The following is a 25,905-nucleotide window of genomic DNA, read 5'->3' on the forward strand; positions in this document are numbered from 1 at the left end:
GAAACGTTAATTTTTTTTTTTATTAAATAGTCTTTTGATTAGTTCAATAGAACTAAAATCACCTTCTAAATATTCTATGTACATAGGCAATATACTTGTTCACAAAGATTGCAAACACTTCATATTAGTTGACGTATACAAATTGATTACTACTAAAGCAATAGTGTCATGTAGGGACTGAAGTTCTATTTTCGGATTTCATACTTCTCACACTTATACCATATAGCTACTAGACTATTTGATGGAAAAAGAGAACAATAGTGATAAACTATGGAAAATAAAATATACTTGGGCCTCTTAACCATTTGGTCTAGGGTTTGATCCTTGTCGATGCGAATAAAGAAGCATGTGTTGGAAGATGTCAAACCCTTAAATGGATCTTAGTTATATTGAAGGGATTAGTCACCAAAGTTGCATGCGGAGGTTATCTTTGATCAACCAAAAAATTGCGGACGCACTTCATCAATGTTGTCAACAAGAGAGCTTCTAACGAGAGAAATAATTCGTGACTTGAGTATAGTTTTTGTTGAAGGATGATACATCGTGTCTTTCTTAGATGAACTAAGAGTGTGGTGACACTTAATTCAAAAAAAGGAACTAGTATCTTGGAAAAGAACGAATGAAGCGAAATACTTCATCTATTCTAAATTATGCGACGTTTTGATCATTTCACACAAATTAAAAAGTATAATCAATATTGTATATTATATGTATAAGAGAAATTATAAGTTGTTTACAAAATTATCTTTCATTAATAGTATAAGAAAGATAAATGAAAAAATTAAAAGAATAGAGTAATAAATAATTGAGTATAATAGGTAACTCAGGAGAACTTGATGCAAGCTTGATAATTGTTTCACAATCACTTCCAAAAACAACACGAAAGGGACAACAATCTTTAGCCAACTCCATTGCTTTAACTTTAATCCAATCCACCCTGGGTTTATCCCAGTCCTCATTGATCTAGGTATGCGTGTTGGGAGCTCTTCCAACCGCTGAAGCTGACACCAATGTGTGATAGATCTGATTGTGGGATGAGACGACGAAGAGGGTGACTGATGAGAACAACGATTGTTGCTGCTTGCTTGGAAGTACACTTCAATACTGTTGTGAGCTCTTGAGAGAATGATCTCCTCAGGTACATCGATATCCTAAAAAATCCGTTGATTTCTGTCATGTTATCTTAAAAATAAATTAGGGGAACAATTGTGTATCTTGGAATCCAAGATAGAAAAGAAAATTTAATCCCGTTTTTTCAGCTGAAATCGCGGGAATCTTGTATTGTTTAGCGAAATTCCAAAAATAGCCGTCGTCATTAACGTTTAACACTGGACTATTTAGGGTATTTTTGGAATTTAAAGAAAATTACAAAGACACCAAAAAACATTTACGTTGCACTCTCCTCACTCTCTCATATCTGGTATGCTCGCTTTCTGAGTTTCAATCTCCTATCTTCTCCAGAGTTCCTCTGTGCTTATAACGGCGGTTCTGGCTATTTTCTCCGGTGGTAGGTATCATTTTTTTACTCTTTCTCTTTAACAACCTATCTCTGATCTTCTGTTTTAGAGATAATTAATATATGATTTGCAGGATTATATATATATGACAGCATGCTTGGCTGTTGTTCTTTCCATAAATTTATTATTACTATTGTTATGCTTTTGATTATTATGATTTAATATCATTGTTAATAGAAGTTGATATCAGTATTAGGTTTTTTTTTCTTTCTACTAGTGGCGTTGGAATCCAAAAAAGCGTTTAAAAAGCGATATTGATCGCAGTAGTTTTTGATAGAGATGGGTGTCTTTTTAGCCTATGATGCGGTTCTTTGTCTCTTCGGACTTTTGGGGATGTGGCTGATTTGAGCCGTTTGGTCTTTAACCTCATAATTGGGTTTTTGTCAATTTATTATGCTGCTGCTCTGGTGTTATTTTTCTGTGTGGCGGACTGTTATTTTCTGCCGCTGTGTTGGTATGATGCCGCTGATGTGCGGCATTTGTAATTTTGTTGTTTTTAATATGTGCTGTTTCAAAATAAAATAATATTAGGGTTTATTTGTTTTGTTGAAAAAGAAAGGAGGGGATCGGACAACACAATTTTAGTTGTACTGCATTTGATTTTAAAGTTGTTCATAAGAGTGGTAGGAGGGGTAGGGGTTATTAGACTTTGTTTCCTTTCAAACTTTTGGTTCTTGAAGAGAGGGAGAATGCTGATGTTAGCAGTAACATATGTCATCGACCTTCTTGTTAGTTCTAGTTATGCACTTTGTTGATCAATTTGTCTCTTCCCTTAGTGTTATCTCCAGATTAAATAATGTTTTAGTTGCTGCTTTGTGATCTTTTATTTTGGACTCTTTAGTTTACAAATTTTCATCAATCTATTGCGTGCGTTACAGATTAAGGAGTTGAATACAATGTCAAAAGAGCTTGAAAAAGATCCGGCTGCATTGCCAAACAGTGAATTCAAATCATTTACTTCACAAGGTCTACCATGTGAGAACAAAGATAGTGAAGTGCCCTATTTTGATGATCTTGGACAATGTGACACATTCTACAACGATGGATTGGGAATTTTCCCTGATATCAATGATGAAGAGGTGACTAACAAGTATAATGTTTTATCTTTTTGATAGATCAAATAGATTTTTTTCTTCTTTCATTGCAAGTCAGCTATTTTTTTTCAATATTTTGTAGTTTGGTAGGGCAATGTTTTGTTTAGTACGTAAAGAGTTGTCAATAAGTCTTCAGTCAGATTTAAAATTTTAGTCTATACAAACCATTTAACATTCAAAGTAGTCTATGTAGAGCCAAGTGTTTTGTGCCTGTTAGAATTTTGGATTAGGCTTTGTGAATCTGGTGTCAAAATGAGGTTGTACAAATCTATATACAAGATAGAATCTCTCAAGAAATAAAAAAAACAGGAAACTATATCAATGATAATAAATAGAGAGAACGGTCATCATTATGACTATAATCAACACTTTCTCTCCGGCTGCCAGCATATATATCATATGTATATGTATTCGGCATGTATCTCATATAATCGATTTGAGGTTCCCTTAAGGATTTGGTGAAGATATTGGCTGGCTAGATTATTAGAGATAACCGAAAAGGTAGAGTAATCTTGATCAAAAAATCCTAATTAACATAAACCTAAAAAGATGAAATATCATGGTCAGAAATTCAAATTGTCTTCTTCATTATCTAGTTCGAAGTCACATATCACACGGCCAAGGTGTTTTGCTCCCCTTTCTTGCAATCAGATCCCTAAACTTTAGGGATTGAGGTCTAAATCCAACATCCAACAGAAATGAACTCCATCCTTAATTATTTTCAGTCTGTTTGGTTGATTATTTCAAATGATTGTTATATCTAGCTAGATGTTATCAGAAATCAATTCAAGAATTTGGGATTCTATTATTCTTGTAGCTTAATGTTTCTCCTGGCCAAATTTATTTTTGTTAGTTGCAAGGCCCTTGATATTTTTCCATCCTGATGTAGCTTTGTATTACATACACATAAACACATATTTGTGTCTGCAGCTCAGAGGTATTATACTATCAGATCATTGTCATGCAAAACACACTGATTATTCTCGCTGCCAAAATGTTGCATAGGTTGATGGGTACCTATTAAACGAGGATGAGAGGCGTTACAAGAATAAAATTTGGGAAGATCAATACCAAGAGTATGAGGTACATACAATTTTATGTAATATTTATTTTTGTAGTAGTGCTGGATAAAGTATTGACAATTTTATTTAATAACGAACAGACGTTCGTTATTCTACTTTCTATCATGATTGTTCAATATGGAACTTGATACTTGTAGTTTATACTTCTGTTTTCCCCTGGTTTTCCATTTAACATTGTTAGTATTTTGTCGGAGTTAATGTGCACTGGATCTCACTTAACTTTATATTTCTTGCAGGAGCAAGCAGCCGAGGAAGCAGTCGCAGCAGCTAAGAAGGAATTTTATGACGCCATTGTGAATAAATGTATGGAGGATGTACATGAAGCAAGAAAGCGTTATGAATCTGCTGTTGCAGCTTTGGCAAAATTCAGAAAGGTACTTTTTGAATCAATTTTTATTGAGATCATCACAAATCCATTTTTAGAACTATATCTCTGATCACATACCAAACTAACCATCTGAACAACCACCTAACAAACCAACTAATTATTCTAACAACTCATAACTACTTTAACTACTCAAATTTCCATTTACTCTACAATCCTAACACTAATCTTTTGTATCAAATTATTATCAATCATCTTATACCATGATCATATTCAAAGTCTTTGTTTTTTCTCTTCTCCTTTTATCTAAAAGACTGAAACCCATACATGATATCAGAGATTTCTTCCTTTTCGCATTCCTCCGTCGTTTTCTCTACCATGTCCGAACATCATCCTCCAATGCTATTTGGTGTTGCCTCCCAGCTGACTTGTACCGCCCCTGGAAATTGTACGAAATGAAACTACCACGTTGTGTTCTCTTGTTTTGTTTCATCATCTGTTAGTGGCGATACTAAATTCAGAAACCAAATGTCCATGTTTTCGAAAGCTCAATCTTTATGTCCATGTTTTTTCACGTTGAAATGAATAATCATAGAAAGCCAACAAGGATAATGAAACAAGAAAGAAAGTGTCCCAAGTTAAGTAATGTAGTAGCAGAACACCTAATGTGTGTTTCTTTTGTTTAAGCTAAGGAGTCAAGAAAGGTCATTATCGCTATATATTCATATTCTTGTACAGGCCAAGTGAAATGTTTAGTAGTGCGGATCCAATTGTTATGCGTAGTTTTATTTTGTCTACGTAGTATGATTAATGTTGCATAGAGTACTGCTAGACTTCAACATATAATTTTTTGGTTTGTTAAATACACTATTGTAGGAAATGAAGGAGAGACGAGCTCAGATCTACGAGACGAGACGATGGTAGAGACGAGACTAGACATGACAGAGAGACTATATGCGACGTCGGAAGTTTGGAATGTTTTGTTATTTGTTCCAACATTCCTGTTGGATATGGATTTGTTGGTCTTTTTATTAGTTTGATTTTTATTTTTTTGCATTAGTTAGATCCGTTAGTTTTACATATTTTTATAGTTTGTTGGTTGTTGATTCTGCATATCTGAACATCCACTTTTTGTGATAGTTCTGGTTTTTGGTCACTTTTTCAGTTGAGATTGAGTCTTAAAATGTTATTTTAATGGTGAAGGTCACTGGAGATAATCCCTTGGACAAGCTCTAGATAATTTTTTAAGCAATTTCAAACTCAACAACACTCTCCAATGATAAAAAAAACCTCATCTTCATATCTAATTTTTAATGTACCTGCTAAAGTCTCTGAGATGGAGATGCTCTTAGAGCCTTTACTCTATTGCTTTGTGCTGAAAAGTAATTCTTTTTCAAAGGAATAATCGCATTTTGCAACAACAATAACAATCTAGTCTTATCTTATTAAGTATGGTCGTTACATGGATCAAATTACGCAATAATGTTATATCATAAATTATAGGGTTAAATATGTTTTTAGTCCCTGCAAAATTACAAACTTTCAACTTTAGTCCCTATAAAAAATTTATTCACTTTTAGTCCCTATTTACATTTTATAGGGACAATTTTGGAGGACTAAAAGTATAAATTTTTTGTAAAAAAATTTCAAAATAGGGACTATTATTACAAACTTCAATATTATGGAGGACTAAAATTACCATTAAAATTTTATAAGGACTAAAGTTGAAAACTCTTGATTTTGTAGGGACTAAAAACATATTTAACCCTAAATTATATTTTGATCCAATTCATAATCTATAGGTCTTTTTAAATATAGTCTCTTATAGTTTTTCTAGGTCTTCTTTCGCTTATCAATAATTATCCTTCATATTATATGGACCCAAGATATTTCAACAAATCAACTTGAATCCAACAATTTACATCTGCTTCTATTTTTCCATCGTTTTGTACTATAGGCCCAAGATATTTAAACAATGTAATTTGTGATGTAATATGATCTTCAACTTTCACTCCAAAGTTAGAAATGATTCGCATTTTGCTGAAATTACATTCCATATTTTATGTCTTGCTTCTACTCGTGCGGAAGTCATGCGCTTCTAACATACACTTAAGTGATTTATTGAACATTATTTTACATTTGGGTTGTAAGAACCATCAAAACAAGTTGTCCACAAAATTGGTTAACCCGAGGAGTTACGGATACCCAACCCCTCCTAAACAAATGATCGAATCACCAACCGAAAATTGATAAGCAAACAAATTCCTTACTTAGACTCCTTCAAGCACTCTAGAACCTTCCATCTTCAAGGCTACCCTTTGAATTAAGAAACACAAAGTATAGTAGTATCTTGGAAAAGAATGAATGAACTAAAATAAGTTGGTAGAAGGACCGAAGAAATATGATTTATTTATAGGGTTATGATTGAGGATGATTTCGAGACTTGGAATTTGGGTTCTGTAACATAAACTAGGGGAATTTCTGTATCTTGGAGTACAAGATACAGAAAATTTTAGCCCATTTTGGTCGTGAAATGGCGGGAATTTTTTATTCTGAGGTGAAACTCCGAAAGTACCCGTCATCAAAGTTTATAAACTATGCCATTTTGAGGGTATTTTTGGGAATTCATCATAATTAAAATTAAAAAATAGAACGATCATTAGTCATTAGGGTTTTTGATATGAAAAAACTGGCCATTAGGGTTTCATCTCACTTTCTGATTTCTCAATCTCCTTTCTCAGGAGTTTCGCAAAGTCGTTTGCCGGCGGTTCTGTGGTATCCTTTCTTTCCCTTCTTTTTCCTTTGTTTCACTGCCCAGTCAAAACCCGCGTGCATTCACACAGTCATCGCGTAGGTGATCATTGGATCAATGAAGATTTTAAGTAGATTTTTTTACTTTGTAAATGTGGGATTTTGTGGTGGCTCCTATTCAGTGCTATGGGGGGCTTATTACACTTTTGGCCATGTAATTTAAAATGTGATTGCAGGATTATATATGACAGTATGCTTGCCTGCTATTTTTTGAGACCTTAGGTTTTTCTTTCCATAAATTTATTATTATGATTTTGATTGTGATTGTGATTTATTATTATTTAGATTATGTTTCCTTTCAAGTTTTTGGTTTTTAAGGAGAAAGAATGATCATGTTAGCAGTAAGATATAGCATTGACCTTCACGGTAGTCTAGTTATACACTTGATGAATTTGGTTCTTCATTCAGAGTTATGTCCAGATCTTGTTATGTGGTGTGTTTTGGATTACCAAAGCTCTATACAATTTTGGGCTCTTAAATTTAGAGTATGTTTCTGGTTGAACTCAAAATCTTGGATTTGAAACTGGACTGAAATTTTTTATCAATCTATTATGGTTACAGGTTGAAGAGTTGAGTACAATGGCAAAAGAGCATGACAAAAACAGTGAATTCAAAGGATCTACTTCAAAAAATCTACTGTGTGAGCACATAGATAGCAAAGTGTCCTATTGTGCTCTTGGACTATGTGAAACATGCTTCAAGCATGTTAGTAGTTTCTTTCTTGTCTAGATGTTAGTAGCTTATTTTGCATTTCATTTTACATGTATCCATGCTACTATGTCTCTTTTAAACTAGTGTAACAAATAAAAGAATGTGAATAGTCCATCTTCTCATTCCATAAGCATATGATGGCCTTAAACTAACACAATTTTCAAAGATCTTTTCTCCACTTCCTTTGGTTAGGTGTTGAAAGCATCAAATAGTGCACGCAAGAGACAGAAAGAAGAATTGCTTGCTTCCGTGTTTGAAAGTATTGTCGCGTGCTCTTATTTTCTCTTTAGGGGATGTAGATTTCCTCCGTTTACAGCTATTGATTCTTACTTTTCTCAATGATTTTAGGGGATGATTTTGAGAGTGAATCCTCTAAAGATGATGATAATGATGACTCACATAGAGATGATGACATCAGTGCAGAAGCTCAAGATGAATCAGAAAGTTTATCTGATATCGATGACGAAGAGGTGACTAACAAGTGAAATGTTTCATCTGTTACATTGTTTTGGTAAAACTATTTTCAGATTTTGAACATAATCTTTTCGATAGATGGCAAATAGATACAATTTTTTTCTTCTTTCTTTCATTACAAGTAACTTTTTGGACATGATCTTTTTGTTCGGCCCTTGAAAACTTCCGTCTTGATGTTGCTTTGTATTACACACACAAACACATATTTGTGTCCGCACTATTTTACTATCATTTCATCGTCGTGCATAAGACATTGATTATTCTCGCTGCGAAAATGCTGCATAGGTTGAAGGGTACCTTTTAAATGAGGAAGAGAGGCATTACAGACAGATAACATGGGAAAATCAGTACCAAGAGTATTATGAGGTACAAACAATTTTATTTACTATTTGTTGTTTTCATAGTGTTAGACAAAGCAGATTGTTATTCCTACTTTCTATCATGATCGATTGACAAATGTATTGAAGTTATTAATGTTCTTGTGTCTTTCCCTGCAAGGCAGTAACATGTTTGGCAAATGAACTGAATTCATATTCTGCTCAAATTAATACTCATTTTTCATTTATACTAGTTTCAAATGGGACAACATTCTTTAATGTACAGGCCAACTAGAATGTTTAGATCCCATAGTTATGCCTTATATATGCCTAGTTTTATTTTGTCTTCATAATATGATTTATGTTGCATAAAATACTGCTAGACTTCAAGCTTATAATCTTTTGGTTTATTAAATACACTATTGTGTTTGTAGGAAATGAATCAGAGACAAGATCAGATGTGAGAGACTAGACGACGCAAGAGATTGTTTCGGCTATTGCTAGAATATATAGCTAGATACATGTTTGGTGATTGTTTTACTTTTGTGGACATATATTCTCGGTGTAAATTATTAGTCAAATGATCACCAATGGAAGTTGGGCTCAGCGAAATGTGTTAGACTCTTACAAGCTGACAAACTAAAATCCGAATTTTAATTGAAAGATGTGTCATATTTATTGGTGTAATAGTTTCAAATAGGATTGCTCTCAAATATAGCTAGATACATGTTTGGTGATTGTTTTACTTTTGTGGACATATATTCTCGGTGTAAATTATTAGTCAAATGATCACCAATGGAAGTTGGGCTCAGCGAAATGTGTTAGACTCTTATAAGCTGACAAACTAAAATCCGAATTTTAATTGAAAGATGTGTCATATTTATTGGTGTAATAGTTTCAAATAGGATTGCTCTCAATGGAGAGAATATCTATGGAAACCTAGAAGAGGAAAAACTCAAGTCAAGTCACTCTTTAGTAATAGTATGCCATTTTAAATATGTGTATGTGTGTACATACATATATAAAGAAAATACTTGAATTTAGGCTAATTTTTTTTCCCTTTCCAATATATCTTTCATTTTAAAGTATTTTATTTACTATTTTATCATTTTTATGATATTACTTAAATTATTAATTATAAAAATAGTTAAATACCATTAAAATATGAATCACCTCACTGTTAGTCAAAAGAAAAAGAAATCACCACATTATAATAGAAACAATATTATCTGAGACTATGACAATAATATATAAGGGGAATGAGAGATTTTGAGTTAGATTATATTATTCATTTATCCAATTACATTCTTCAATAAAATTTTCTATAACAATGATATATTTGTGATGTCATTGAAAAAAAAAAGAGTTTAAAAGTCACAAACATTTATACATATAATTTTAAGCAAAACCTAACTAATTCTTATGAGAATCTAAATTAAATTTCATAAAAAAATGTTCAAAATTTACACGTATTAACACAATAAAATAATAGACAAACACATATTGTTCGTCTAATGCTGTTATATAGAATGCCAACCTTGTTTATTTAAAATAACAACTCAACTCAAGTTACATACAATTTGTGACTTTTAATAGAAAAGCAGATGACAAGGCGTGACAGAGCAAACAGATTATAATTAAATTAATGAAAGGGAACAACATGCATGCATACATATATATATTATTACATTATATTACACATGAAAAAGACAAAGAAACATAAATTTAGTGGCATTTTTAAATAGGGAGATTAAATCCTTCTAGGGGGTTTTGGCTCATGATCTGTATTTGCTCCGGTCCCTCCATAGTCTTGAGTTTCCAAATCCATCCTCCTTTCAACTAATGCTTCTTCCTTATCAACTACCATAAGTTCCTCACCATAATTACCATCCACCTGCCAATTATACACAATATAAGAAATAGCACAGTCAAAAGATATTGATTAGGATACATAATTTTAACATAATCCCATGTCAAATTTTGAGATCACAACATTAATATTTTTTATAGGCTATATTATAGAATATTATTATATGCATAGAGATGAATAGCACTGACCATAGCTAGAGAAGGCATAGCTGATGTATCTTCCCCTTCCAAATTTTTGGTTCCTAGGACAAATAAGTTCAAATATTAATCGAATATTCTACAAAGAAGTTTAAATATAAAGCTAATATATTGAACATTAATCATTTAAATATTCTATGAAATGCTTACTGGTTGCAGGGGAAGCAGAGGAAGAGAGAACATATGAGAAACTCAAAAAGAAAAGCAGTAGCACAAGCAGGCTCAAGAAATTTCTTTGCATCTTGAATTACTTGCTGGATATGAGACAAGGGGAACAAGAACCTTTTAGAGTTTAAATAATATATGTGGCACAATAATATAGACTATAGAGACTTTAATAGACATATGAATGTACCATACCAACCAATAAAAGTCAACTTGTTGATTTGTTATTATCTGCCCACTGACCTAACTTATTGATGTATTCACGGTTAATCATCCACAAAACTACCTTTTTGTGGATAAAAACCACAAAAGTACTTTTGGATCATAAATAAAGGTGTGGCCTGTATTTAGCAATAATTCAACGGCATGATTTTAAATAAAAAATAATCAAGAGAAAAAAGAAAAATTATCAAATAAGAATTTGTCATTTAATCGGCTTGTATAGGAAAAGAAATTGATGGGCTTTAAGAGCCCAATTCTTTTGACAAAAAGACAGCCCAAATCCAACTTCTTCTCTAACCAATAGAAAGAAAAAGAGTGTTGTAAGTTTGCGGGGTAGAGAAGAAAAAATTTGAGGAATGACAAAATCGAGCTCGGGTATGTTCCATTTAGGCTAAGCTCCATTTACTCCATTTAGGGTTTGGATGCAAGACATGTGGCAAAAAAATATCTAACGGTTAAAATTTTAAATTAAAAAGCAATAAAAGTTTGTTGTGATATGAGAGAAGAAGGGAGCATGATTTGTTTGTTATTATTATGTATTTTTACTAAACAAATATTTTTTTTTAATTTAAAATCTCAACCGTTAAATATTTTTTTACCACATGTCTTGCATCCAAACCCTAAATGGAGTAAATGGAGCTTAGCCTAAATGGAGCATACCCGAACTCGACAAAATCATCACTTTGACCAACTTATTGAAATGGAGGAAACTGGAAAGTGAAAAAGAAGCCATGGGTAATTAGGGAAAATTGTAGAGACCTCATGGATAGTTGGAGAAATTATATACTACATTCAAAATGAAATATAATAAAAAATGATAGTTGAAAAGTTGATGTATATGAGCTAAATGTTTAACCACATACATTGATGTTTCAATTACCACTTTTGCTTATATCTCATTCCATAGGAAGTATGTCACCTAAAATTAAATTCTCAAAATCGCTATGAGTTGCCGCAAAAGCTCTTATTTCTAACTATGAAGTAAACACATGATTGGCGATAAACGCACAATGTTGGGATTCATGTTTGCTTTTATCCAAATATCAAAGCGAATAATGAAATCGTGTTTGGAAAGAAACTTGTTTTTGGGACGTCGAAACGCAGAACCAAACAGAGACTAAATCATTAAGTATCACTATCAAATCAAGTGAGATATGATGAAACATAATGATCCAATAATTAAATACATATCGATACTCCCTCCGCGTTAATACAGGAACATGTAACAAAAAAGATGAGTATTAAGAAAAACTATTGGAACAATAAATTTGTTAGAAATATGTGTGACTATTATTAAATTACTCTGTATAATTACATTCACTTTTTGTTTTTTATATTCTAAGATAAATTGATAGCATTAATAAGAGATATATTTGAAAAAAGAAGTAATAAATACATCTTGAAATTAGTAGAAGGTCTTGTAGTTAAGTACAAACAAATTTTTGTAAATAATCCTAGACCCGAGGAAATATGTACGACTCAAAACTTACTCGTGCACCATGGAATTAGTCTCACTTTTTTTTTATTTTTTATAAAACAAATACAAACTCAATTTAATTATTTTAGTTTTTTGAATGGTTAATTGTTGTTGTTGTAGCGTGTGTTTGGTTGTGTGGGGGAATAATTGATTATGATAGAATTGATTATATATGTAGAATTGATTTTGATTAAAAGTGATTTGTCTTTGGATCGTTCATGTAAAAGCAAGTTTAACTATAAATTTGTATGTGAAAGTCAATTTTAAAATCAAAAACTACGAATTCTAGCTTCAAGTAGAATCAATTCTACTCGATAACAACCAAACATGTCAACATCAATTCTACACCACAAGAATCAATTATCAATTATGGTCCCTCTAGAAGTTGAACCAAACATGCACGTAACTAGGTTAACGGAAGGAAAAAATCTCTCCTTTAATGCGGTGGTTCACATATCGAGAGAGCGAAATGTCTAAATTAATTTTTTTTTGTTAATCATCCGGTTCTAAGAGAAAGTGAACTCAGGTAATTTGAAATTCAGTCGTGAGATAAATATAGTCTGACCAAGAATTGTTCCATCCAGAAATTGAATTCGGGTTCTCCCGAATAATTCGTTATTTTATGGAGTTCATTAACTATTTGAGTCCAATTGTTCGAGTCTAATTAATTTTTTTTTTATAGATGATTGAAATTAAATTTTTACCCGCACTTAAGTAATACTAGATTTTTACAGAAAAACAGGCCCTGCAGGACAATAGTAGATTTTTCTGTTGGTGGTATTGTCCTGCACGGCCTGCTAAGTTGTTGTAAATCTTGAAGGCTAGACGAGGATTCGGCTATTAGCTCTCAACTTTTTTTAAACAATTACAACAACAATTGTGAGTTTCTTAACTCCTTGTCAAGCAAATAAGCTACAAAAACATAAATAAAGATTAAAAGTAGCAAAACATAGGTAAAATTTGAGTAAAATAAGTTGATTGATTGAGAATTGAGATGTGTCACAAAGTATATGTTCTGTTATACGGTGACACAAATTTATTTTGAATTAATTTATTTCATAAAATTAATTTTGACTATAACTAAGTTGAACCTAAAATGAATTATGTTAAGATACATACATGTAATAAGGAGTTGAAAAATAAATTCAATACTAAAAATCAATTGTAAAAGACAAAAACAACAAATTCATTGGTCGATCTTTAAAAAAAACTACAAATTCAAACTTAAGTAATTATAACCAGTTAAAATAAATTTAATTTTAAAAAATTTAACGTTTGCATTCAAAAACTAGGTGTATACATCTGACACTGACTATTATATAAAAAAATACAAATTTTTTAGTTTTTATGATTAATAAAATACATTATGTCAACAAATAATAATATACAGTACGTCAGCGTATTATTGCCAAAATATTACATATGCTAAGTTTAACAATGATTGCATCTTTTTTTTTGCATCTTATACTACAAATAATTAGTATAAGTATAAATCCAAATACTTTAATCGTTATGTGCAATATATTTTAAAATATATACAAAATTAACAAAATTAAGATGATATTTTTTTTCATATCAAATTTAAATTATAACCACACTTATAACTTTAAGATAACATAATATAAAATCTATATATTTGATCAAAAAAGTTTTTTATTTCACTATTCTAGTTAAAATAAATTTAATTTTGAAAAATGCTTCTTCCTACGAATACCCAATCTACGAAAACCACGACTTGTTATATACCATCCATTTTCACCAATACACGGCCAAGATGTCCACCAAATCCAAACTAAACAATTTTCCATTTCTATAAAACATCAATTCGTTTGATTCTTAATTTTTGTTTGCTTATTCTTCTTCGTAGAAAATAACACCTCTCTTTAATTTTACTTGAAATCATCAAAACATGTAAAAATTAACTCTTCAACTTTGAAACTGAATTTCTCTATAAAAAAAAAAAATAACTCTCAAAGTTGATTTTACCTCTACTAAAAGTGAAACCAAACGTATACAAAAATTCAAATTGTAAAATCATATTGACCGTAAATTCCCTTGAATAAAACCGAAAGTTTATTTTTCCCTTGAATATTGTGGTTGGAAGTAATCTCACTTTAACATCTCAAACACAAAATAAGATTATTTTTCCCAACCAAATTTCAAACCTTATTCTCCCAGAAACAAAATAAGATTATTTTTCCCAACCAAATTTCAAACCTTATTCTCCCAGAAAAAAGTATTATTATATAGAAAATGTGATAAGTATACTCCAATAGTATTGGCATGTATATTAGGAGCATGTGGCAAAGATGATGAAGGCGGCGTAAAAAGTGAGCCTCCTTAGTCCTTAGCGTTGTTGGGTTGCATTGCATGGAAGCATGGCCCATGTTTAAGTCGGCAATGCAAAAGCATCAAGAATCACTTTTGTCTCTTTTTCTCTTTCTTATGTCATCCACATCTTCAAGAAAAGAAATACCCAATTTATTTCTTGGTTATCATTTACTCTCTTTGCTGACTCATTTGCCACCTGTCTCCACCCCCAACTTAGCTAGCACTTTTACTTTCTCCCTTTTCTCATCCCCACCTTTTTTTCATCTATTTCATTTTTTTCCATTCCAATGCCAATAATAATATTCTATATACAGTACATATATGCTATTCCATTAAGCGTGACTAAAAGCACAAAATGCAAATACATGCATACATATCTCAATTCTATAGTATATTCTTTTAACTCATTAAATCATGTGAGTTTCATATAAAATTGATAAGATTGATATGCGTTTTAACCAACAACAATTAGAAAATGTGAGCTAAAAAATGTATTCAAGGATTATCTTTATTTTTTTCATGATAAGTATACATGTTTCACTTTTTTTTAGAAAGCATGTACATATTTTATTTACTGCATGATATTTTTTGTGTGAACTAAATATCATTTGCATAGAGTCGTAAAAATTCATCCTTTTTTTTTGACAAGATAAAAATTCATCCTTTAAGTTGGTAAGTTTGTAATAGAAAAAATAATCATCTTTTAAAAAATTTAACATTGCTACATTTTTAAAGTTGAATTCAAACTCTAAACCTCTAATTAAATGTTACTTATTATTAACATTTGATTTGATTTTTTTTTTTTTTAAGATTTGACTTAATTTTTGTAACTATAAAGAATTCAAATCTTATATATGATTTTGTTACACATACATTCAATCATATATTATCAAATAGGTGTCTATAAAAATATTTTAAGAATTAACATGATAAAGTGCTATTGCAATTTAACTTAATTGAATATGTATTAACAAATGCACAATGTCGGTATACAGAGATTATTCTAAAAAAGAATAAGAACAAAAGAATAAGAATGAAAATATTAGAATATTATTTCTTTTGTGATATACAAGTAGGTTTTCTTTTTAAGTCTAAACTTCCTTATTTTATATTTTTAGGTAAAAAAAATTCCACATTTTCATCAATGCAAAAAGGAAGATGTTTAGCAGTTTGGGTTATAAGTAAAATAGATTAGATTTTAGAGAGAAAAACTAAAACTTTTTAATTTCAATTAGATTAGCTCTTTAACATAATGATAATAAAGGCATTTATATTCAATGTATAAATAGGGTCCCATGTTTGGGCACAATCAAGAGAAAAGAAAACACTTTTCAATAAAAAAATTAAAAATAAAAAGGCAATCTTTTGAAAAGAAACACTTTGTGATTGCAAAAGGAAAGGAAAGGAAAGAATTAAAGAATACTTTTTTTTATCTACCTAATAAAAAGTAAATGAAAAAATAAAAATAAAAATAAAAATTACTCCCTCCGTCCCGGAATATCTGACCCATTTTCTAAAAAAAAGTGTCCCAAAATAACTGAGTCATTTCAATTTTCAATACAACTTTCATCATTCCCAATACAATATATTCCACTTTCCCCTTTATTTATACATTTTTCTTAATCTGTGTGAAATGAGCCAAGGGGTCAAATAAATTGGGACGGAGGGAGTACTAATGTGTGTGTGTTTTTGATGCCTCATGTTCTTTGTGCTTTTTGCAGGGAACCTTTTTACTTTCAGAGGGTTTATAGTGCAACTTTCAACTCTTTCTTTCTACCCTTTCAAAAGTTGTCTTGTTTTGTAACAAATTTTAGTAGTTACACAAAAGAAAAAAGAAAACAAACAAACACACACACTTTCTTTGTTTTTTTACACTCACACGTTTGATTCTTCCTCTGTTTCTGTTTTTATGTTTTTTTGAAGGTTCTTTGCTTAGCTTCAAAGTTTGAAACAACATATGAACATGTCTCAGACTCAGAAGGATCATGGTATTATGCTATTTGGTTGGAAGATTCCGGTGCCGGAATGTCCAATTCCGGCCAATTCTGGACCCATGGTACATATATAACTATAATAACAACATAACAAGTTTTTCAGCCTTTCAGCTTATGTCTTTCTTCATGTATCATGCTTTTTTCTTTCATTGTATATGTTGCATATGAAAATGGGTTGGACGTAAATTTTGGATTTTTATTTTGTTTGTTTTCTTATGGGGTTGTTGAGATTTTTGGTTGGTTGTTTGAGTTCATTTTAAGCATCAAAATCTTCTGAAGTTTGAAGGATAATTTTGTTTCTTAGTGGAGGTGTTGTTACTATTAAGATTCATTTTAATGAGCTTGAGGTAAGGACAAATTGTTCCGTAGAACCCGGGTTTGAATCCGGACTATAACAATCTTTAGTCAGACTTTACTTACTTCCCAGCTAAACTCTGGATTACTAGAGAGTAGAGGGTTAAGACCAATATAATGTAAACAAAGGCGGTATTTAGGTGAAGCTAGTTATACCAATGATTGATGATTGATGAATTTGTTTCATTTTTGAATTGTAGCATCTCTCTCTTTATGTTTTAATTGTGATGGAAGATGGATGTTATATCTAAAGATAAAAAAACTTAACTTAGACTGATTTCATCAAATTGATTTTTGTAATTCTTGGATTGATGTGAACCAAAGGATTTGGTCTTGATCCTCTTCATTTTCTTAGAGTCATTTGTACACTTAATTTCTAGGTGTTTTTTTTATGATGATTTCTCTTGGCATTATAAACATAATCTCTGATGTTTTGTCAGTCTTACTGTACATCAAATCAAGTATATGAATTGAGTTCAATACTTTGCTAATTATCTGAGATAAGCAGAAGTTGAGGCAGATATTGTTATCCAATAGAAGTAAAAGATCAGGACTAGTGAAATAAGCGCATGTTATGCTTGCAAAATTTGAGGTGCCAAAAAGTTATACTTGTGTCCTGTTATGTGAGAATTTGTTGTGTTTGTTAATATTGTAATTGTGTTTCCTTGATTTCATTTCTCTGTCTATTCTTAGGTTATGTTATCAGTTTGTATTCTGCTTAGTTTATCACTAATTCGTGGTTTAAATTTTAGGATACTTGCAGCAGTACAAGGAAAACAGAAGTGGAAATACCTTGTGCAGAAAAAACCGAGCAACAAGACAATTCTTCTGATTCAATGGATAGTAAACAAGAGTCTATACCAGAAAAGGAGCCAATAGTAAATTCCAAGCCCACCGAAGATAACACGGAGACCGGTAATACGGATCAAGATAAACTCTTAAAGAAACCAGACAAGATTGTTCAGTGTCCGCGATGCAACAGTTGGGACACCAAGTTTTGTTATTTCAACAACTATAACGTCAATCAACCTCGACATTTCTGCAAGAACTGCCAAAGGTACTGGACTGCTGGTGGAACGATGAGAAATGTTCCGATAGGTGCTGGGAGGCGGAAGAATAAGCACCTAGCCTCTCAATACCGGCAAATTATAGTAACCACGAATGGAGTTCCAACCACGAGGCTAGAAACTACAAACTCATCCGATCACCACCACACATCCATGGATAACGAGACTGTATTGAAATTTGGTCCTGATACCCCTCTTTGCGAATCAATGGAATCAATGCTTCATCTTAGAGACCAAAAAAGAAGTGCCGATGCAAATTCAAACAGTTCTGTGCAACATAGAGAGGAACCGTCCTTGTGTGGATCTTCTGTAACAAACACCGGCAATCAAGGAAATGAAGTATCAGAACACAATGCATCAAATTGGTTGCAGTGTTATCCTGTTTCTCCATGGGTACTACCAATGAATCCAGGTTGGAATAATGTTGCTTCAATGGCAGCAGTTCATCCGACTTCGGCATCCATGCAATGGTGTCCAACACCTATGTTGGCAATTCCAGGAATTCAGCCACAAAATATACCTTTACAACTTGTAGCAGCATCACATTGGAGTGGACCATCACTTTGCCTCTCGCCGCCTTCCTCTACAAGTAACAGTTGCTGCTCAGGAAATGGCTCACCAACCCTAGGAAAGCACAATAGAGATACAGTTTTCGCAGATGAAGATAAAACAGACAAGTGTGTTCCGGTTCGAAAAACAATTAGAACTGATGTCACAGATGCAGTCTCGAAAAGTCCTATCCGGGCTACATTAGCTACCAAGAAGCCTAATGAAGAAGGAAAAGACGGTGTTTTGGGTGGCTCTCAGATTTTGGAAGCCAGCTCAGGAGCTATTTCTCATGCTCATACAATCCAGGAAAGCATATAATAATTTTCTAGCTTTAAATTTTTCATTGATATTTTCAGTCAAATAAACTAGTACATATTGCTGGCCTTCGTTTCTCTTGCAATGTTTTTTTAAGGTAGCATTGATTTGTGGTATTTGTTGTAAGATTTTATTTCAATTGTGTACTTAAATTTATATTGAGCTATAATCTCTGAAAATGATGATTTTTGAATTTGACACAATAAAGGATAATTGACAGTGATTATTTCTACTGCAACAGTACTCACTTATGGGATTGTAAATAGAAAAGTGTAGGATGTTATTAATGCATGTAGGCAAATATATATTGGTTTGAGATGTGTGAGTTCATGATTCAATTGTCCAATGTGATTAGAATGAATTTTGGAAGTTATCTGTGTTTTTGGATTCACACAAGATATGTTGAGATTGATTTTGTTTTCTGTCAAATGGGATTTTAGTAAAATCTAGTAGAATAGTTTGATCATTTTGAATCTAATTGATTTTGATTCCGAGACTAACTTCTACATCAAACTTGTTTTAAGAGTGATAATATATAAATATAAATCACCTTATTTCAAACTTAATCTTGATCAAATCAATATACAAAATTAACCATGTTCAAAATCACATCTATCAAATGTTTATCCAAACACACACTTAGTATGTGTTTGATTTCAGTGGTGGTTTAACTGATTTTGCCTCATATTATTTTTGTCAAAATGTAAGTGTTTGGGTGATGAGTTTGAAAAATGTGTATTAATGTTTACATCAAACTTGGTAAATCATTCAAACTTAATTGTAAACAAATCAATACACAATCAATTTTAATCAAAATTGATCCGAGATGGATCTCAAACGAAGGTTGGCTTTGCTTGAGCGTGATGGATGACAACGGATGTAGCTTCTCAATGGGGTATTGTACCTATCTATATTGAGGCGTTCAAGTCAATGAGAGATTGAGAGGTAGTTGTTATAATGATGTATATCTTTCTCCTAGTTGTGAATGTCCTTTCATAGAGGAACCTTTCCGGAGTTTTGGATGGAAATTCCGATAAGGTAATCGAGCGATTACCCGTTGTGATTGTTGGAACACCATCTAATCTTCACCGGCAATGAATACTCGTGATGCACAATATACCGATGGACCCTGGGTGTAAAGTTTCTTTTGGATGGATTTTTATCAAGTTCAGAACAAAAATTACTTTTACTAAACATACTATTATTATTACTTTCATAGGACACACATATGCATAAGTTAGTTGGTCTTTAATTTTGATTCGTTTTCCAATTCAAGAAAAGAGCACCAAGGGAAAGTGTTGAAAATTAATATACATTTTCTAAAAGTGATTTTTCCCATGAAAGAATTATGTTGTACGGGAAAAGTGATGAAATTAGTAGTATGTCACATTTGATCTTGTAAGAACTCTCTTTTAAGCTGGTTAAGTCATTATCCTTTATCTTTAGGGAAAAACACTACCCTACTTACGTTTACTTTATTTTTCTGTTGTCTAGTGAAGTGCAAGTCATAATTGGAAATTCTTTTAAGTGCAGTTCTAACAAGGCAAAGACTCATAGTCTTTGATCATAAGTGCTTTTACTTTATCACTTTTTCCTATCTTTCTTGGAGCAATTAGTCTTATTTACTTATAACCAAAGTCTCCAAGGGTCTTAAAAAGCCTTGTTTTATGGCTCTACTTTTTATGATTAAAAGATCCTTTTACTAAACAATTAGGTATAGGTATTTCTTTTTAGTAACGTAAATAATTAACTGGTGGAATGTCTGCTTTTTTGACTCATGTCAAAAGAATGGCTCAAATGGTCCATTTGATAAAAGGTGTTCCTTTTAATAGTTAAATAAAAAAATTAATGAAATCTACATCAATTCTCCAGCTTTGGTTATAAGTACTTATCATATTGCAGTGTTAGAGAAAAGTTTGCACACTATTGAACTTTGCCCACATGTCTAAAGGTCTTTGATGGGACACATATAAGCACGTAGGAAAGAGATTAAAAAAATATTCAGATTAATGTAGTTCGGCACCTCTTGACTATGTTCATAAAAATACTTATGCACATGCATTAACTATCTTATATGTGATTATAAGATTTTGTAACTTAATTCAATATATGTATTACCTTACAATTAACTATCTTATATATGATTATAAGATTTTGTAACTTAAATAATGATCATTAACACCCTCCAGTCTCTAGGGCTTGGTCAGAGATACATCAATTCTAAGAATTTTGATCCTTCTGTATTGGATACTAAGCTTGTGAAGTTGTGCAAATCAGATAATGATGTTGCATCTTTGGATCAGAATTTTACAAACAGATTCTTCCGAAGAAATGTATATTGCAGATTGATCAGCAACTTGCTTTGGATAAATCAACAAGTCATTTTGTGTCTAATTTTACATCAAATGGTGACAAGTTTGTTAAGAGTTTTGCAAGTTGCAATTGCTATGATAAAGATGTGGAAAATTGGAGTTTTGGTTGGAAATGAAGGAGAAATTCGGAAGAATTGTAGGGTCGTCAATAAACTCAACTAGCTAGAGTGGATTGCAAAGACTCTATTTCCGATTTCACTTAAATAATTTTATTTCTTATTTCAGCCCAAATAGAAAATAGAGTCTCTGCGATCCACTCTAGCTACTTGAGTTTATTGAAGACCCTGCAATTCTTCCGAATTTCTCCTTTATTTCCAACCAAAAATCCAATTGTTCCCATCTTTATCATAGCAGTTGCAAAATTCTTAACAAACATCTCACCATTTGAAGCAAAATTAGACACAAAGGGACTTGTTGATTTATCCAAAGTTAGTTTCTGATCGATCTGCAATATACCTCTCTTAAGAAGAATTTGTTTGTAAAATTCATTATCAAGAATAAAAGAAGTATTCTAATCCAAAAATGCAGCATCATTACCTGATTCAAACAACTTCACAAGCTTAGTCGGAACATTGTATTTTGGTCCTTCGGATAAGGCCAGAACATCTGTTCTAGCAAGTGTTATGATGTCTGCACATGATATTGTTGAAGGACAAATAACTTCGATTATTTCCTTCGGCTCGTCTATTAGATCATAGCCTCTAAGAGTTTCGTTTGCGTCATTTTATTTCTCTGATTTCGTGCTATTTGTTGAGCTATGAGCATCACAACCCCTACACATTGATGGAAATGTATGTTATCGATACAAATAAACTTTTGAATAAAAACTATCGAAAATTAAATCAAAATAGTTTTTTAATAGATCCTAATCTTCTTATGCCTCTGTGGTCAGGTTGATCGTTTGACAAACCAATTAAGTAATACACGATCAAAACTTTGATTTTTTAGACTATAACTTTTTGTACAAGTAACAATTAGCATTTTCACCAAGTTTTCTCATGTAACTTTTGTATCACTGTTGAAACTTAAAATGATTTTTTTTTATTAGATATGAATCATATTCTTAGCAGAAACTAATTATACAAACTCACAAGCTAGAATTTAAAATATATTTAACAAGTTAGTTCTTACTTTGACAAAACAGTCGTTGAATATGCATGCAAATCAAAGCTGCAATTATGGATTTGTCGCGATTGAACCGCTTTTGCACAACTTGCTGCACAATCAACTCGACTTTTTGATAGGAAGAGGCATATAATCCTAATTGCATATATTTCCCATTTTATTAAAGAGATCTGCAGCAGTCCAGAGAGTAGGCATTATTGGCCGAACTTCGTTAACAATTTTGTGTGTTATTATTTCACATTTATTTCACTTTCATTTAATCTGGCTATGGGGAAATTTTGCATAGTTTCCTAACAATTAATACTCTCAGATATTGTGTTTTCAAAATGAAAATTGGCTTTCTATATATAAGCAGAAAATTAAAGAGGTTTCACATATTTGAAATTGTAGCCTTTCACACTGAATTGCTACAAATGTGTTTCAAGTTGTATGCAGCTATAATACAGTCAAACTAAACTTCGATTTAGACTTTGAATTTTTTTTGGATTCTATTGCGTATACTCAAATATGGACTAATCTAAATATATAATACATTGACATAAATTCTAGATCAGAAGTATGTACATTTGTGAAACTTAAACACCTAAAAACGACTTATTCCGCAGAACCTTATTTGATTCACGTGTAAAACAATTCTTTATCAAACTTTCGTAATTACCAGTTTTTTTTTTTGTGAAATTCTATTGTTTTTATATCTAATCCTAATTTCTATTTTTTGATTTGATCCAATTTTAAATTACGATGAAATTCAATATCTAATTAGATAAAGAATGATAAAATTGTAAATAAGGTTGAAATTGGAAGCGGAAAAATTTCATTAAAAATTTAAAACTTAATATTTGTATACACTACTCCACTACCGAACAAATAGAGGAATGGTAAAAGATCCACACTTAATAAACTAAAAATTAAATATATCTCAATTTTCAAATTGTAAATCCCAATCCACTGAAAAACATATTGTGTGTATCTATTAGTATATTGGTTTTTAAAGTTGTCATTGATATTATATGTGGTAACTGTAACTAATGAAATAGTTTTCTCTGTTATGAGTATTATCAAGAATCGGATGTGAAATTGGATGAAGGATAAATGATTAAATAATTGTTTGATTACTTATATTGAGAATGATATTTTTATTGACATTGAAAATGAGAAAATTGTTCAATGTTTGAAAACTATTTGCATTCTTGAGTGTGTGCGCACGCGTGCGTGCATATGTGCGTGTGTGTGAGTCATTTACATGTTTTTTGATCATCTAAAACACTTTCATTGAAGATTAGTTTGTCAAATATAGATAAAAAAGAAAAATAGAAGAGCAAGATGATGACGAAGAAACAAATAGCGTACCGGGTAATAAAGGAGTAACTTGGAATCATGCAAATCGGGAAAAATCCATGCTATGAGATTCAAATTATTGTTAATGTTTAGGGTTCTTAAACCTAACATGACACTAAAGCAATAAGATTTGACTGACGTGAAGTTGTTATGACTGAGGTCCACAGTGTGGAGCACAATGAGGGCAAAGGCAAAGGACCTATTAGCGAATTGTTCTGAAGATCAATGTGTGTGAGGTTAGTGAGAGTGTTGATCATGATAGGGATTGTACCTACTAGTGAGCTTGAAGGAAGCTTGATGGTGGTAACACGATTCGATCGGCATGTGACACCGTTCCATTTGCAGTGGTGGGTGTTGTTTGACCAGCCTGTGGGAGATCGTGTCAGCGCTTTCAGAAATTGGTGCATGTATATTCCTTCGTCCTCTACACTAAACTGAGCAACGGTAGCAACAGCAACAATTAAGATGGAAATATAGTATTGTTCAAAAAAAAAAAAGATGGAAATATAGTAAAAAAACTGATGTGTTCATGCTTGAGTTGTGCTTTGGATTAGTTAGGCAAGAATTTGGTGAATACAAGTCTCTCTCTCCCTCCTATTTTTCTGTGGCTGTGTACTGCTTATCTGTAAGAAGAGTACCTTCAATTTTCTCCTTTTACTTGCTGTGGTTATTGCATAATTGAACTTGTGTACTATTTCATCACTATTGAAATCTCAATTGCAAATTAGTGAAATTCACAAGTTATTACTATTCTGTGTTGTCATTACTTACACATTTTCACTATTGAAACTTAAAATGGATGTTTTGTTTGTTAGATAAGAATCAGATACTTAGAAGTTATGGATCTTAATTATACAAGCTCTTAAACTAACTCTTAAAAAAATATTTAACAAGTTAGTACTGACAAAACAGTCGTGGAATGCATTCGAAGTAAGGCCGCGGTTATGGATCTGTCTCGATTATACCACTTCTGCACCACTTGCTGAACAAGGGAATCAGCTCTTTGGCAAGAGGAGGAGTATAATCCTAATTTTAGATCAGCAAAAGCAAAAGAAATTATAAAGAAAAGGATCAATGATTAAATAATTGTTTGATTACTTATATTGAGAATGATATTTTTATTGACATTGAAAATTAGAAAATTGTTCAATGTTTGAAAACTATTTGCATTCTTGAGTGTGTGCGCACGCGTGCGTGCATATGTGGGTGTGTGTGAGTCATGTACATGTTTTTTCAACAAGTCATTTACAAGTTTACACACACACACACACACACACACACACACACACACATATATATATGATAATTGTACACAAACATAAAGAGATACTCCTTCCAAAATGAAGTGTATGCAAAACAGGTAGTTCAAAAGTTGATGTAACTTAAAATGAATATTTTTTTTGTTAGATAAGAATCATATTCTAAGTAGAAACTGATTATACAGACTCACAAACTAGAATTTAGAATATATTTAGCTAGATAGTTCTTGCTCTTACAAAATGGTCATGAAAATGCATGCGAAGCAAGGCTGCGGTAATGGATTTGTCGCGATTGAATCGCTTCTGCACAACTTGCTTAACAATGAACTCGACTTTTGGTAGGAATACGCATAAAACCCAAATAGAAAATAGAGTCTCTTCAATCCACTCTAGCTAATTGAGTTTATTGAAGACCCTACAATATTCTTCCGAATTTCTCCTTTATTTCTTAACAAAAATCCATTTTTTTTTCCATCTTTATCATAGCAGTTGCAAAACTCTTAACAAACTTACCACCATTTGAAGCAAAATTAGACACAAAAGGACTTGTTGATTTATCCAAAGTAAGTTTCTGATCGATCTGCAATATACCTCTCTTAAGAAGAAATTGTTGGTAAAATTCATTATCAAGAATAAAAGAAATATTCTAATACAAAAATGCAGCATCATTACCTGATTCAAACAACTTCACAAGCTTAGTCGGAACATTGTATTTTGGTCCTCCGGATAAGTCCAAAACATCTCTTCTAGCAAGTGTTATGATGTCTGCACATGATATTGTTGAAGGACAAATAACTTTGATTGTTTCCTTCGGCTCGTCTATTAGATCATAGCCTCTAACAGTTTCGTTTGCGTCATTTTATTTCTCTGATTTCGTGCTATTTGTTGAGATATGAGAAGAGATGCGAGCGTCACAACCCATACACATTGATGGAAATG

The 25,905-nt window shown here is 31.8% G+C and overlaps 3 protein-coding genes and 1 long non-coding RNA gene across 5 annotated transcripts; 3 read left to right on the top strand and 1 right to left on the bottom strand.

Moving 5' to 3' along the window:
- Positions 1–997: 997 nt before the first annotated feature.
- LOC146909432 (uncharacterized) lies at positions 998–5,174 on the top strand. Of its 2 annotated transcripts, none has more exons than XM_085723646.1 (6): positions 998–1,138; positions 1,462–1,511; positions 2,396–2,596; positions 3,617–3,694; positions 3,930–4,067; positions 4,895–5,174. In XM_085723646.1, exons 3-6 carry the CDS (start codon positions 2,414–2,416, stop codon positions 4,940–4,942), a joined length of 447 nt encoding a protein of 148 aa, XP_085579772.1. In that variant the 5' UTR covers positions 998–1,138; positions 1,462–1,511; positions 2,396–2,413; the 3' UTR covers positions 4,943–5,174. The 2 variants fall into 2 exon arrangements, with proteins under 2 accessions (XP_085579772.1, XP_085579774.1); XM_085723648.1 differs by having other exon boundaries at positions 1,462–1,507.
- Positions 5,175–7,417: 2,243 nt separating this feature from the next.
- On the top strand, positions 7,418–8,926 carry LOC146909433 (uncharacterized). The gene is made up of 4 exons (XR_015017538.1): positions 7,418–7,799; positions 7,889–8,010; positions 8,300–8,380; positions 8,766–8,926. It is a non-coding gene; the product is annotated as an uncharacterized LOC146909433 (long non-coding RNA).
- Positions 8,927–9,851: 925 nt separating this feature from the next.
- LOC146909434 (uncharacterized) lies at positions 9,852–10,706 on the bottom strand. The gene is made up of 3 exons (XM_085726343.1): positions 10,549–10,706; positions 10,390–10,442; positions 9,852–10,225 (listed from the first exon to the last, which is right to left on the bottom strand). The coding sequence occupies exons 1-3, from the start codon at positions 10,637–10,639 to the stop codon at positions 10,082–10,084; spliced, it is 288 nt and encodes a 95-aa protein (XP_085582469.1). The 5' UTR covers positions 10,640–10,706; the 3' UTR covers positions 9,852–10,081.
- Positions 10,707–16,368: 5,662 nt separating this feature from the next.
- LOC146909435 (cyclic dof factor 2-like) lies at positions 16,369–19,110 on the top strand. Its single transcript, XM_085723551.1, has 2 exons — positions 16,369–16,649; positions 17,694–19,110. The coding sequence occupies exons 1-2, from the start codon at positions 16,551–16,553 to the stop codon at positions 18,873–18,875; spliced, it is 1,281 nt and encodes a 426-aa protein (XP_085579677.1). The 5' UTR covers positions 16,369–16,550; the 3' UTR covers positions 18,876–19,110.
- Positions 19,111–25,905: the final 6,795 nt, after the last annotated feature.

Source organism: Medicago sativa, chromosome 7 (genome assembly GCF_051527215.1).
Source record: "Medicago sativa cultivar Bolivia chromosome 7, Bolivia_mono, whole genome shotgun sequence".
Lineage (NCBI taxonomy): Eukaryota > Viridiplantae > Streptophyta > Magnoliopsida > Fabales > Fabaceae > Medicago > Medicago sativa.

Excerpts from the sequence above, each read along its gene's own strand:
- LOC146909432 (XM_085723646.1), top strand. The coding sequence starts at position 2,414 with ATGTCAAAAGAGCTTGAAAAAGATCCGGCTGCATTGCCAAACAGTGAA. Across the intron at positions 2,597-3,616 it reads CTGATATCAATGATGAAGAG|GTTGATGGGTACCTATTAAA; the intron begins GTGACTAACAAG and ends AATGTTGCATAG. Across the intron at positions 3,695-3,929 it reads ATCAATACCAAGAGTATGAG|GAGCAAGCAGCCGAGGAAGC; the intron begins GTACATACAATT and ends TATTTCTTGCAG.
- LOC146909434 (XM_085726343.1), bottom strand. The coding sequence starts at position 10,639 with ATGCAAAGAAATTTCTTGAGCCTGCTTGTGCTACTGCTTTTCTTTTTG. Across the intron at positions 10,443-10,548 it reads CTCTGCTTCCCCTGCAACCA|GAACCAAAAATTTGGAAGGG; the intron begins GTAAGCATTTCA and ends TATTTGTCCTAG. Across the intron at positions 10,226-10,389 it reads CTATGCCTTCTCTAGCTATG|GTGGATGGTAATTATGGTGA; the intron begins GTCAGTGCTATT and ends TATAATTGGCAG.
- LOC146909435 (XM_085723551.1), top strand. The coding sequence starts at position 16,551 with ATGAACATGTCTCAGACTCAGAAGGATCATGGTATTATGCTATTTGGT. Across the intron at positions 16,650-17,693 it reads CGGCCAATTCTGGACCCATG|GATACTTGCAGCAGTACAAG; the intron begins GTACATATATAA and ends TTTAAATTTTAG.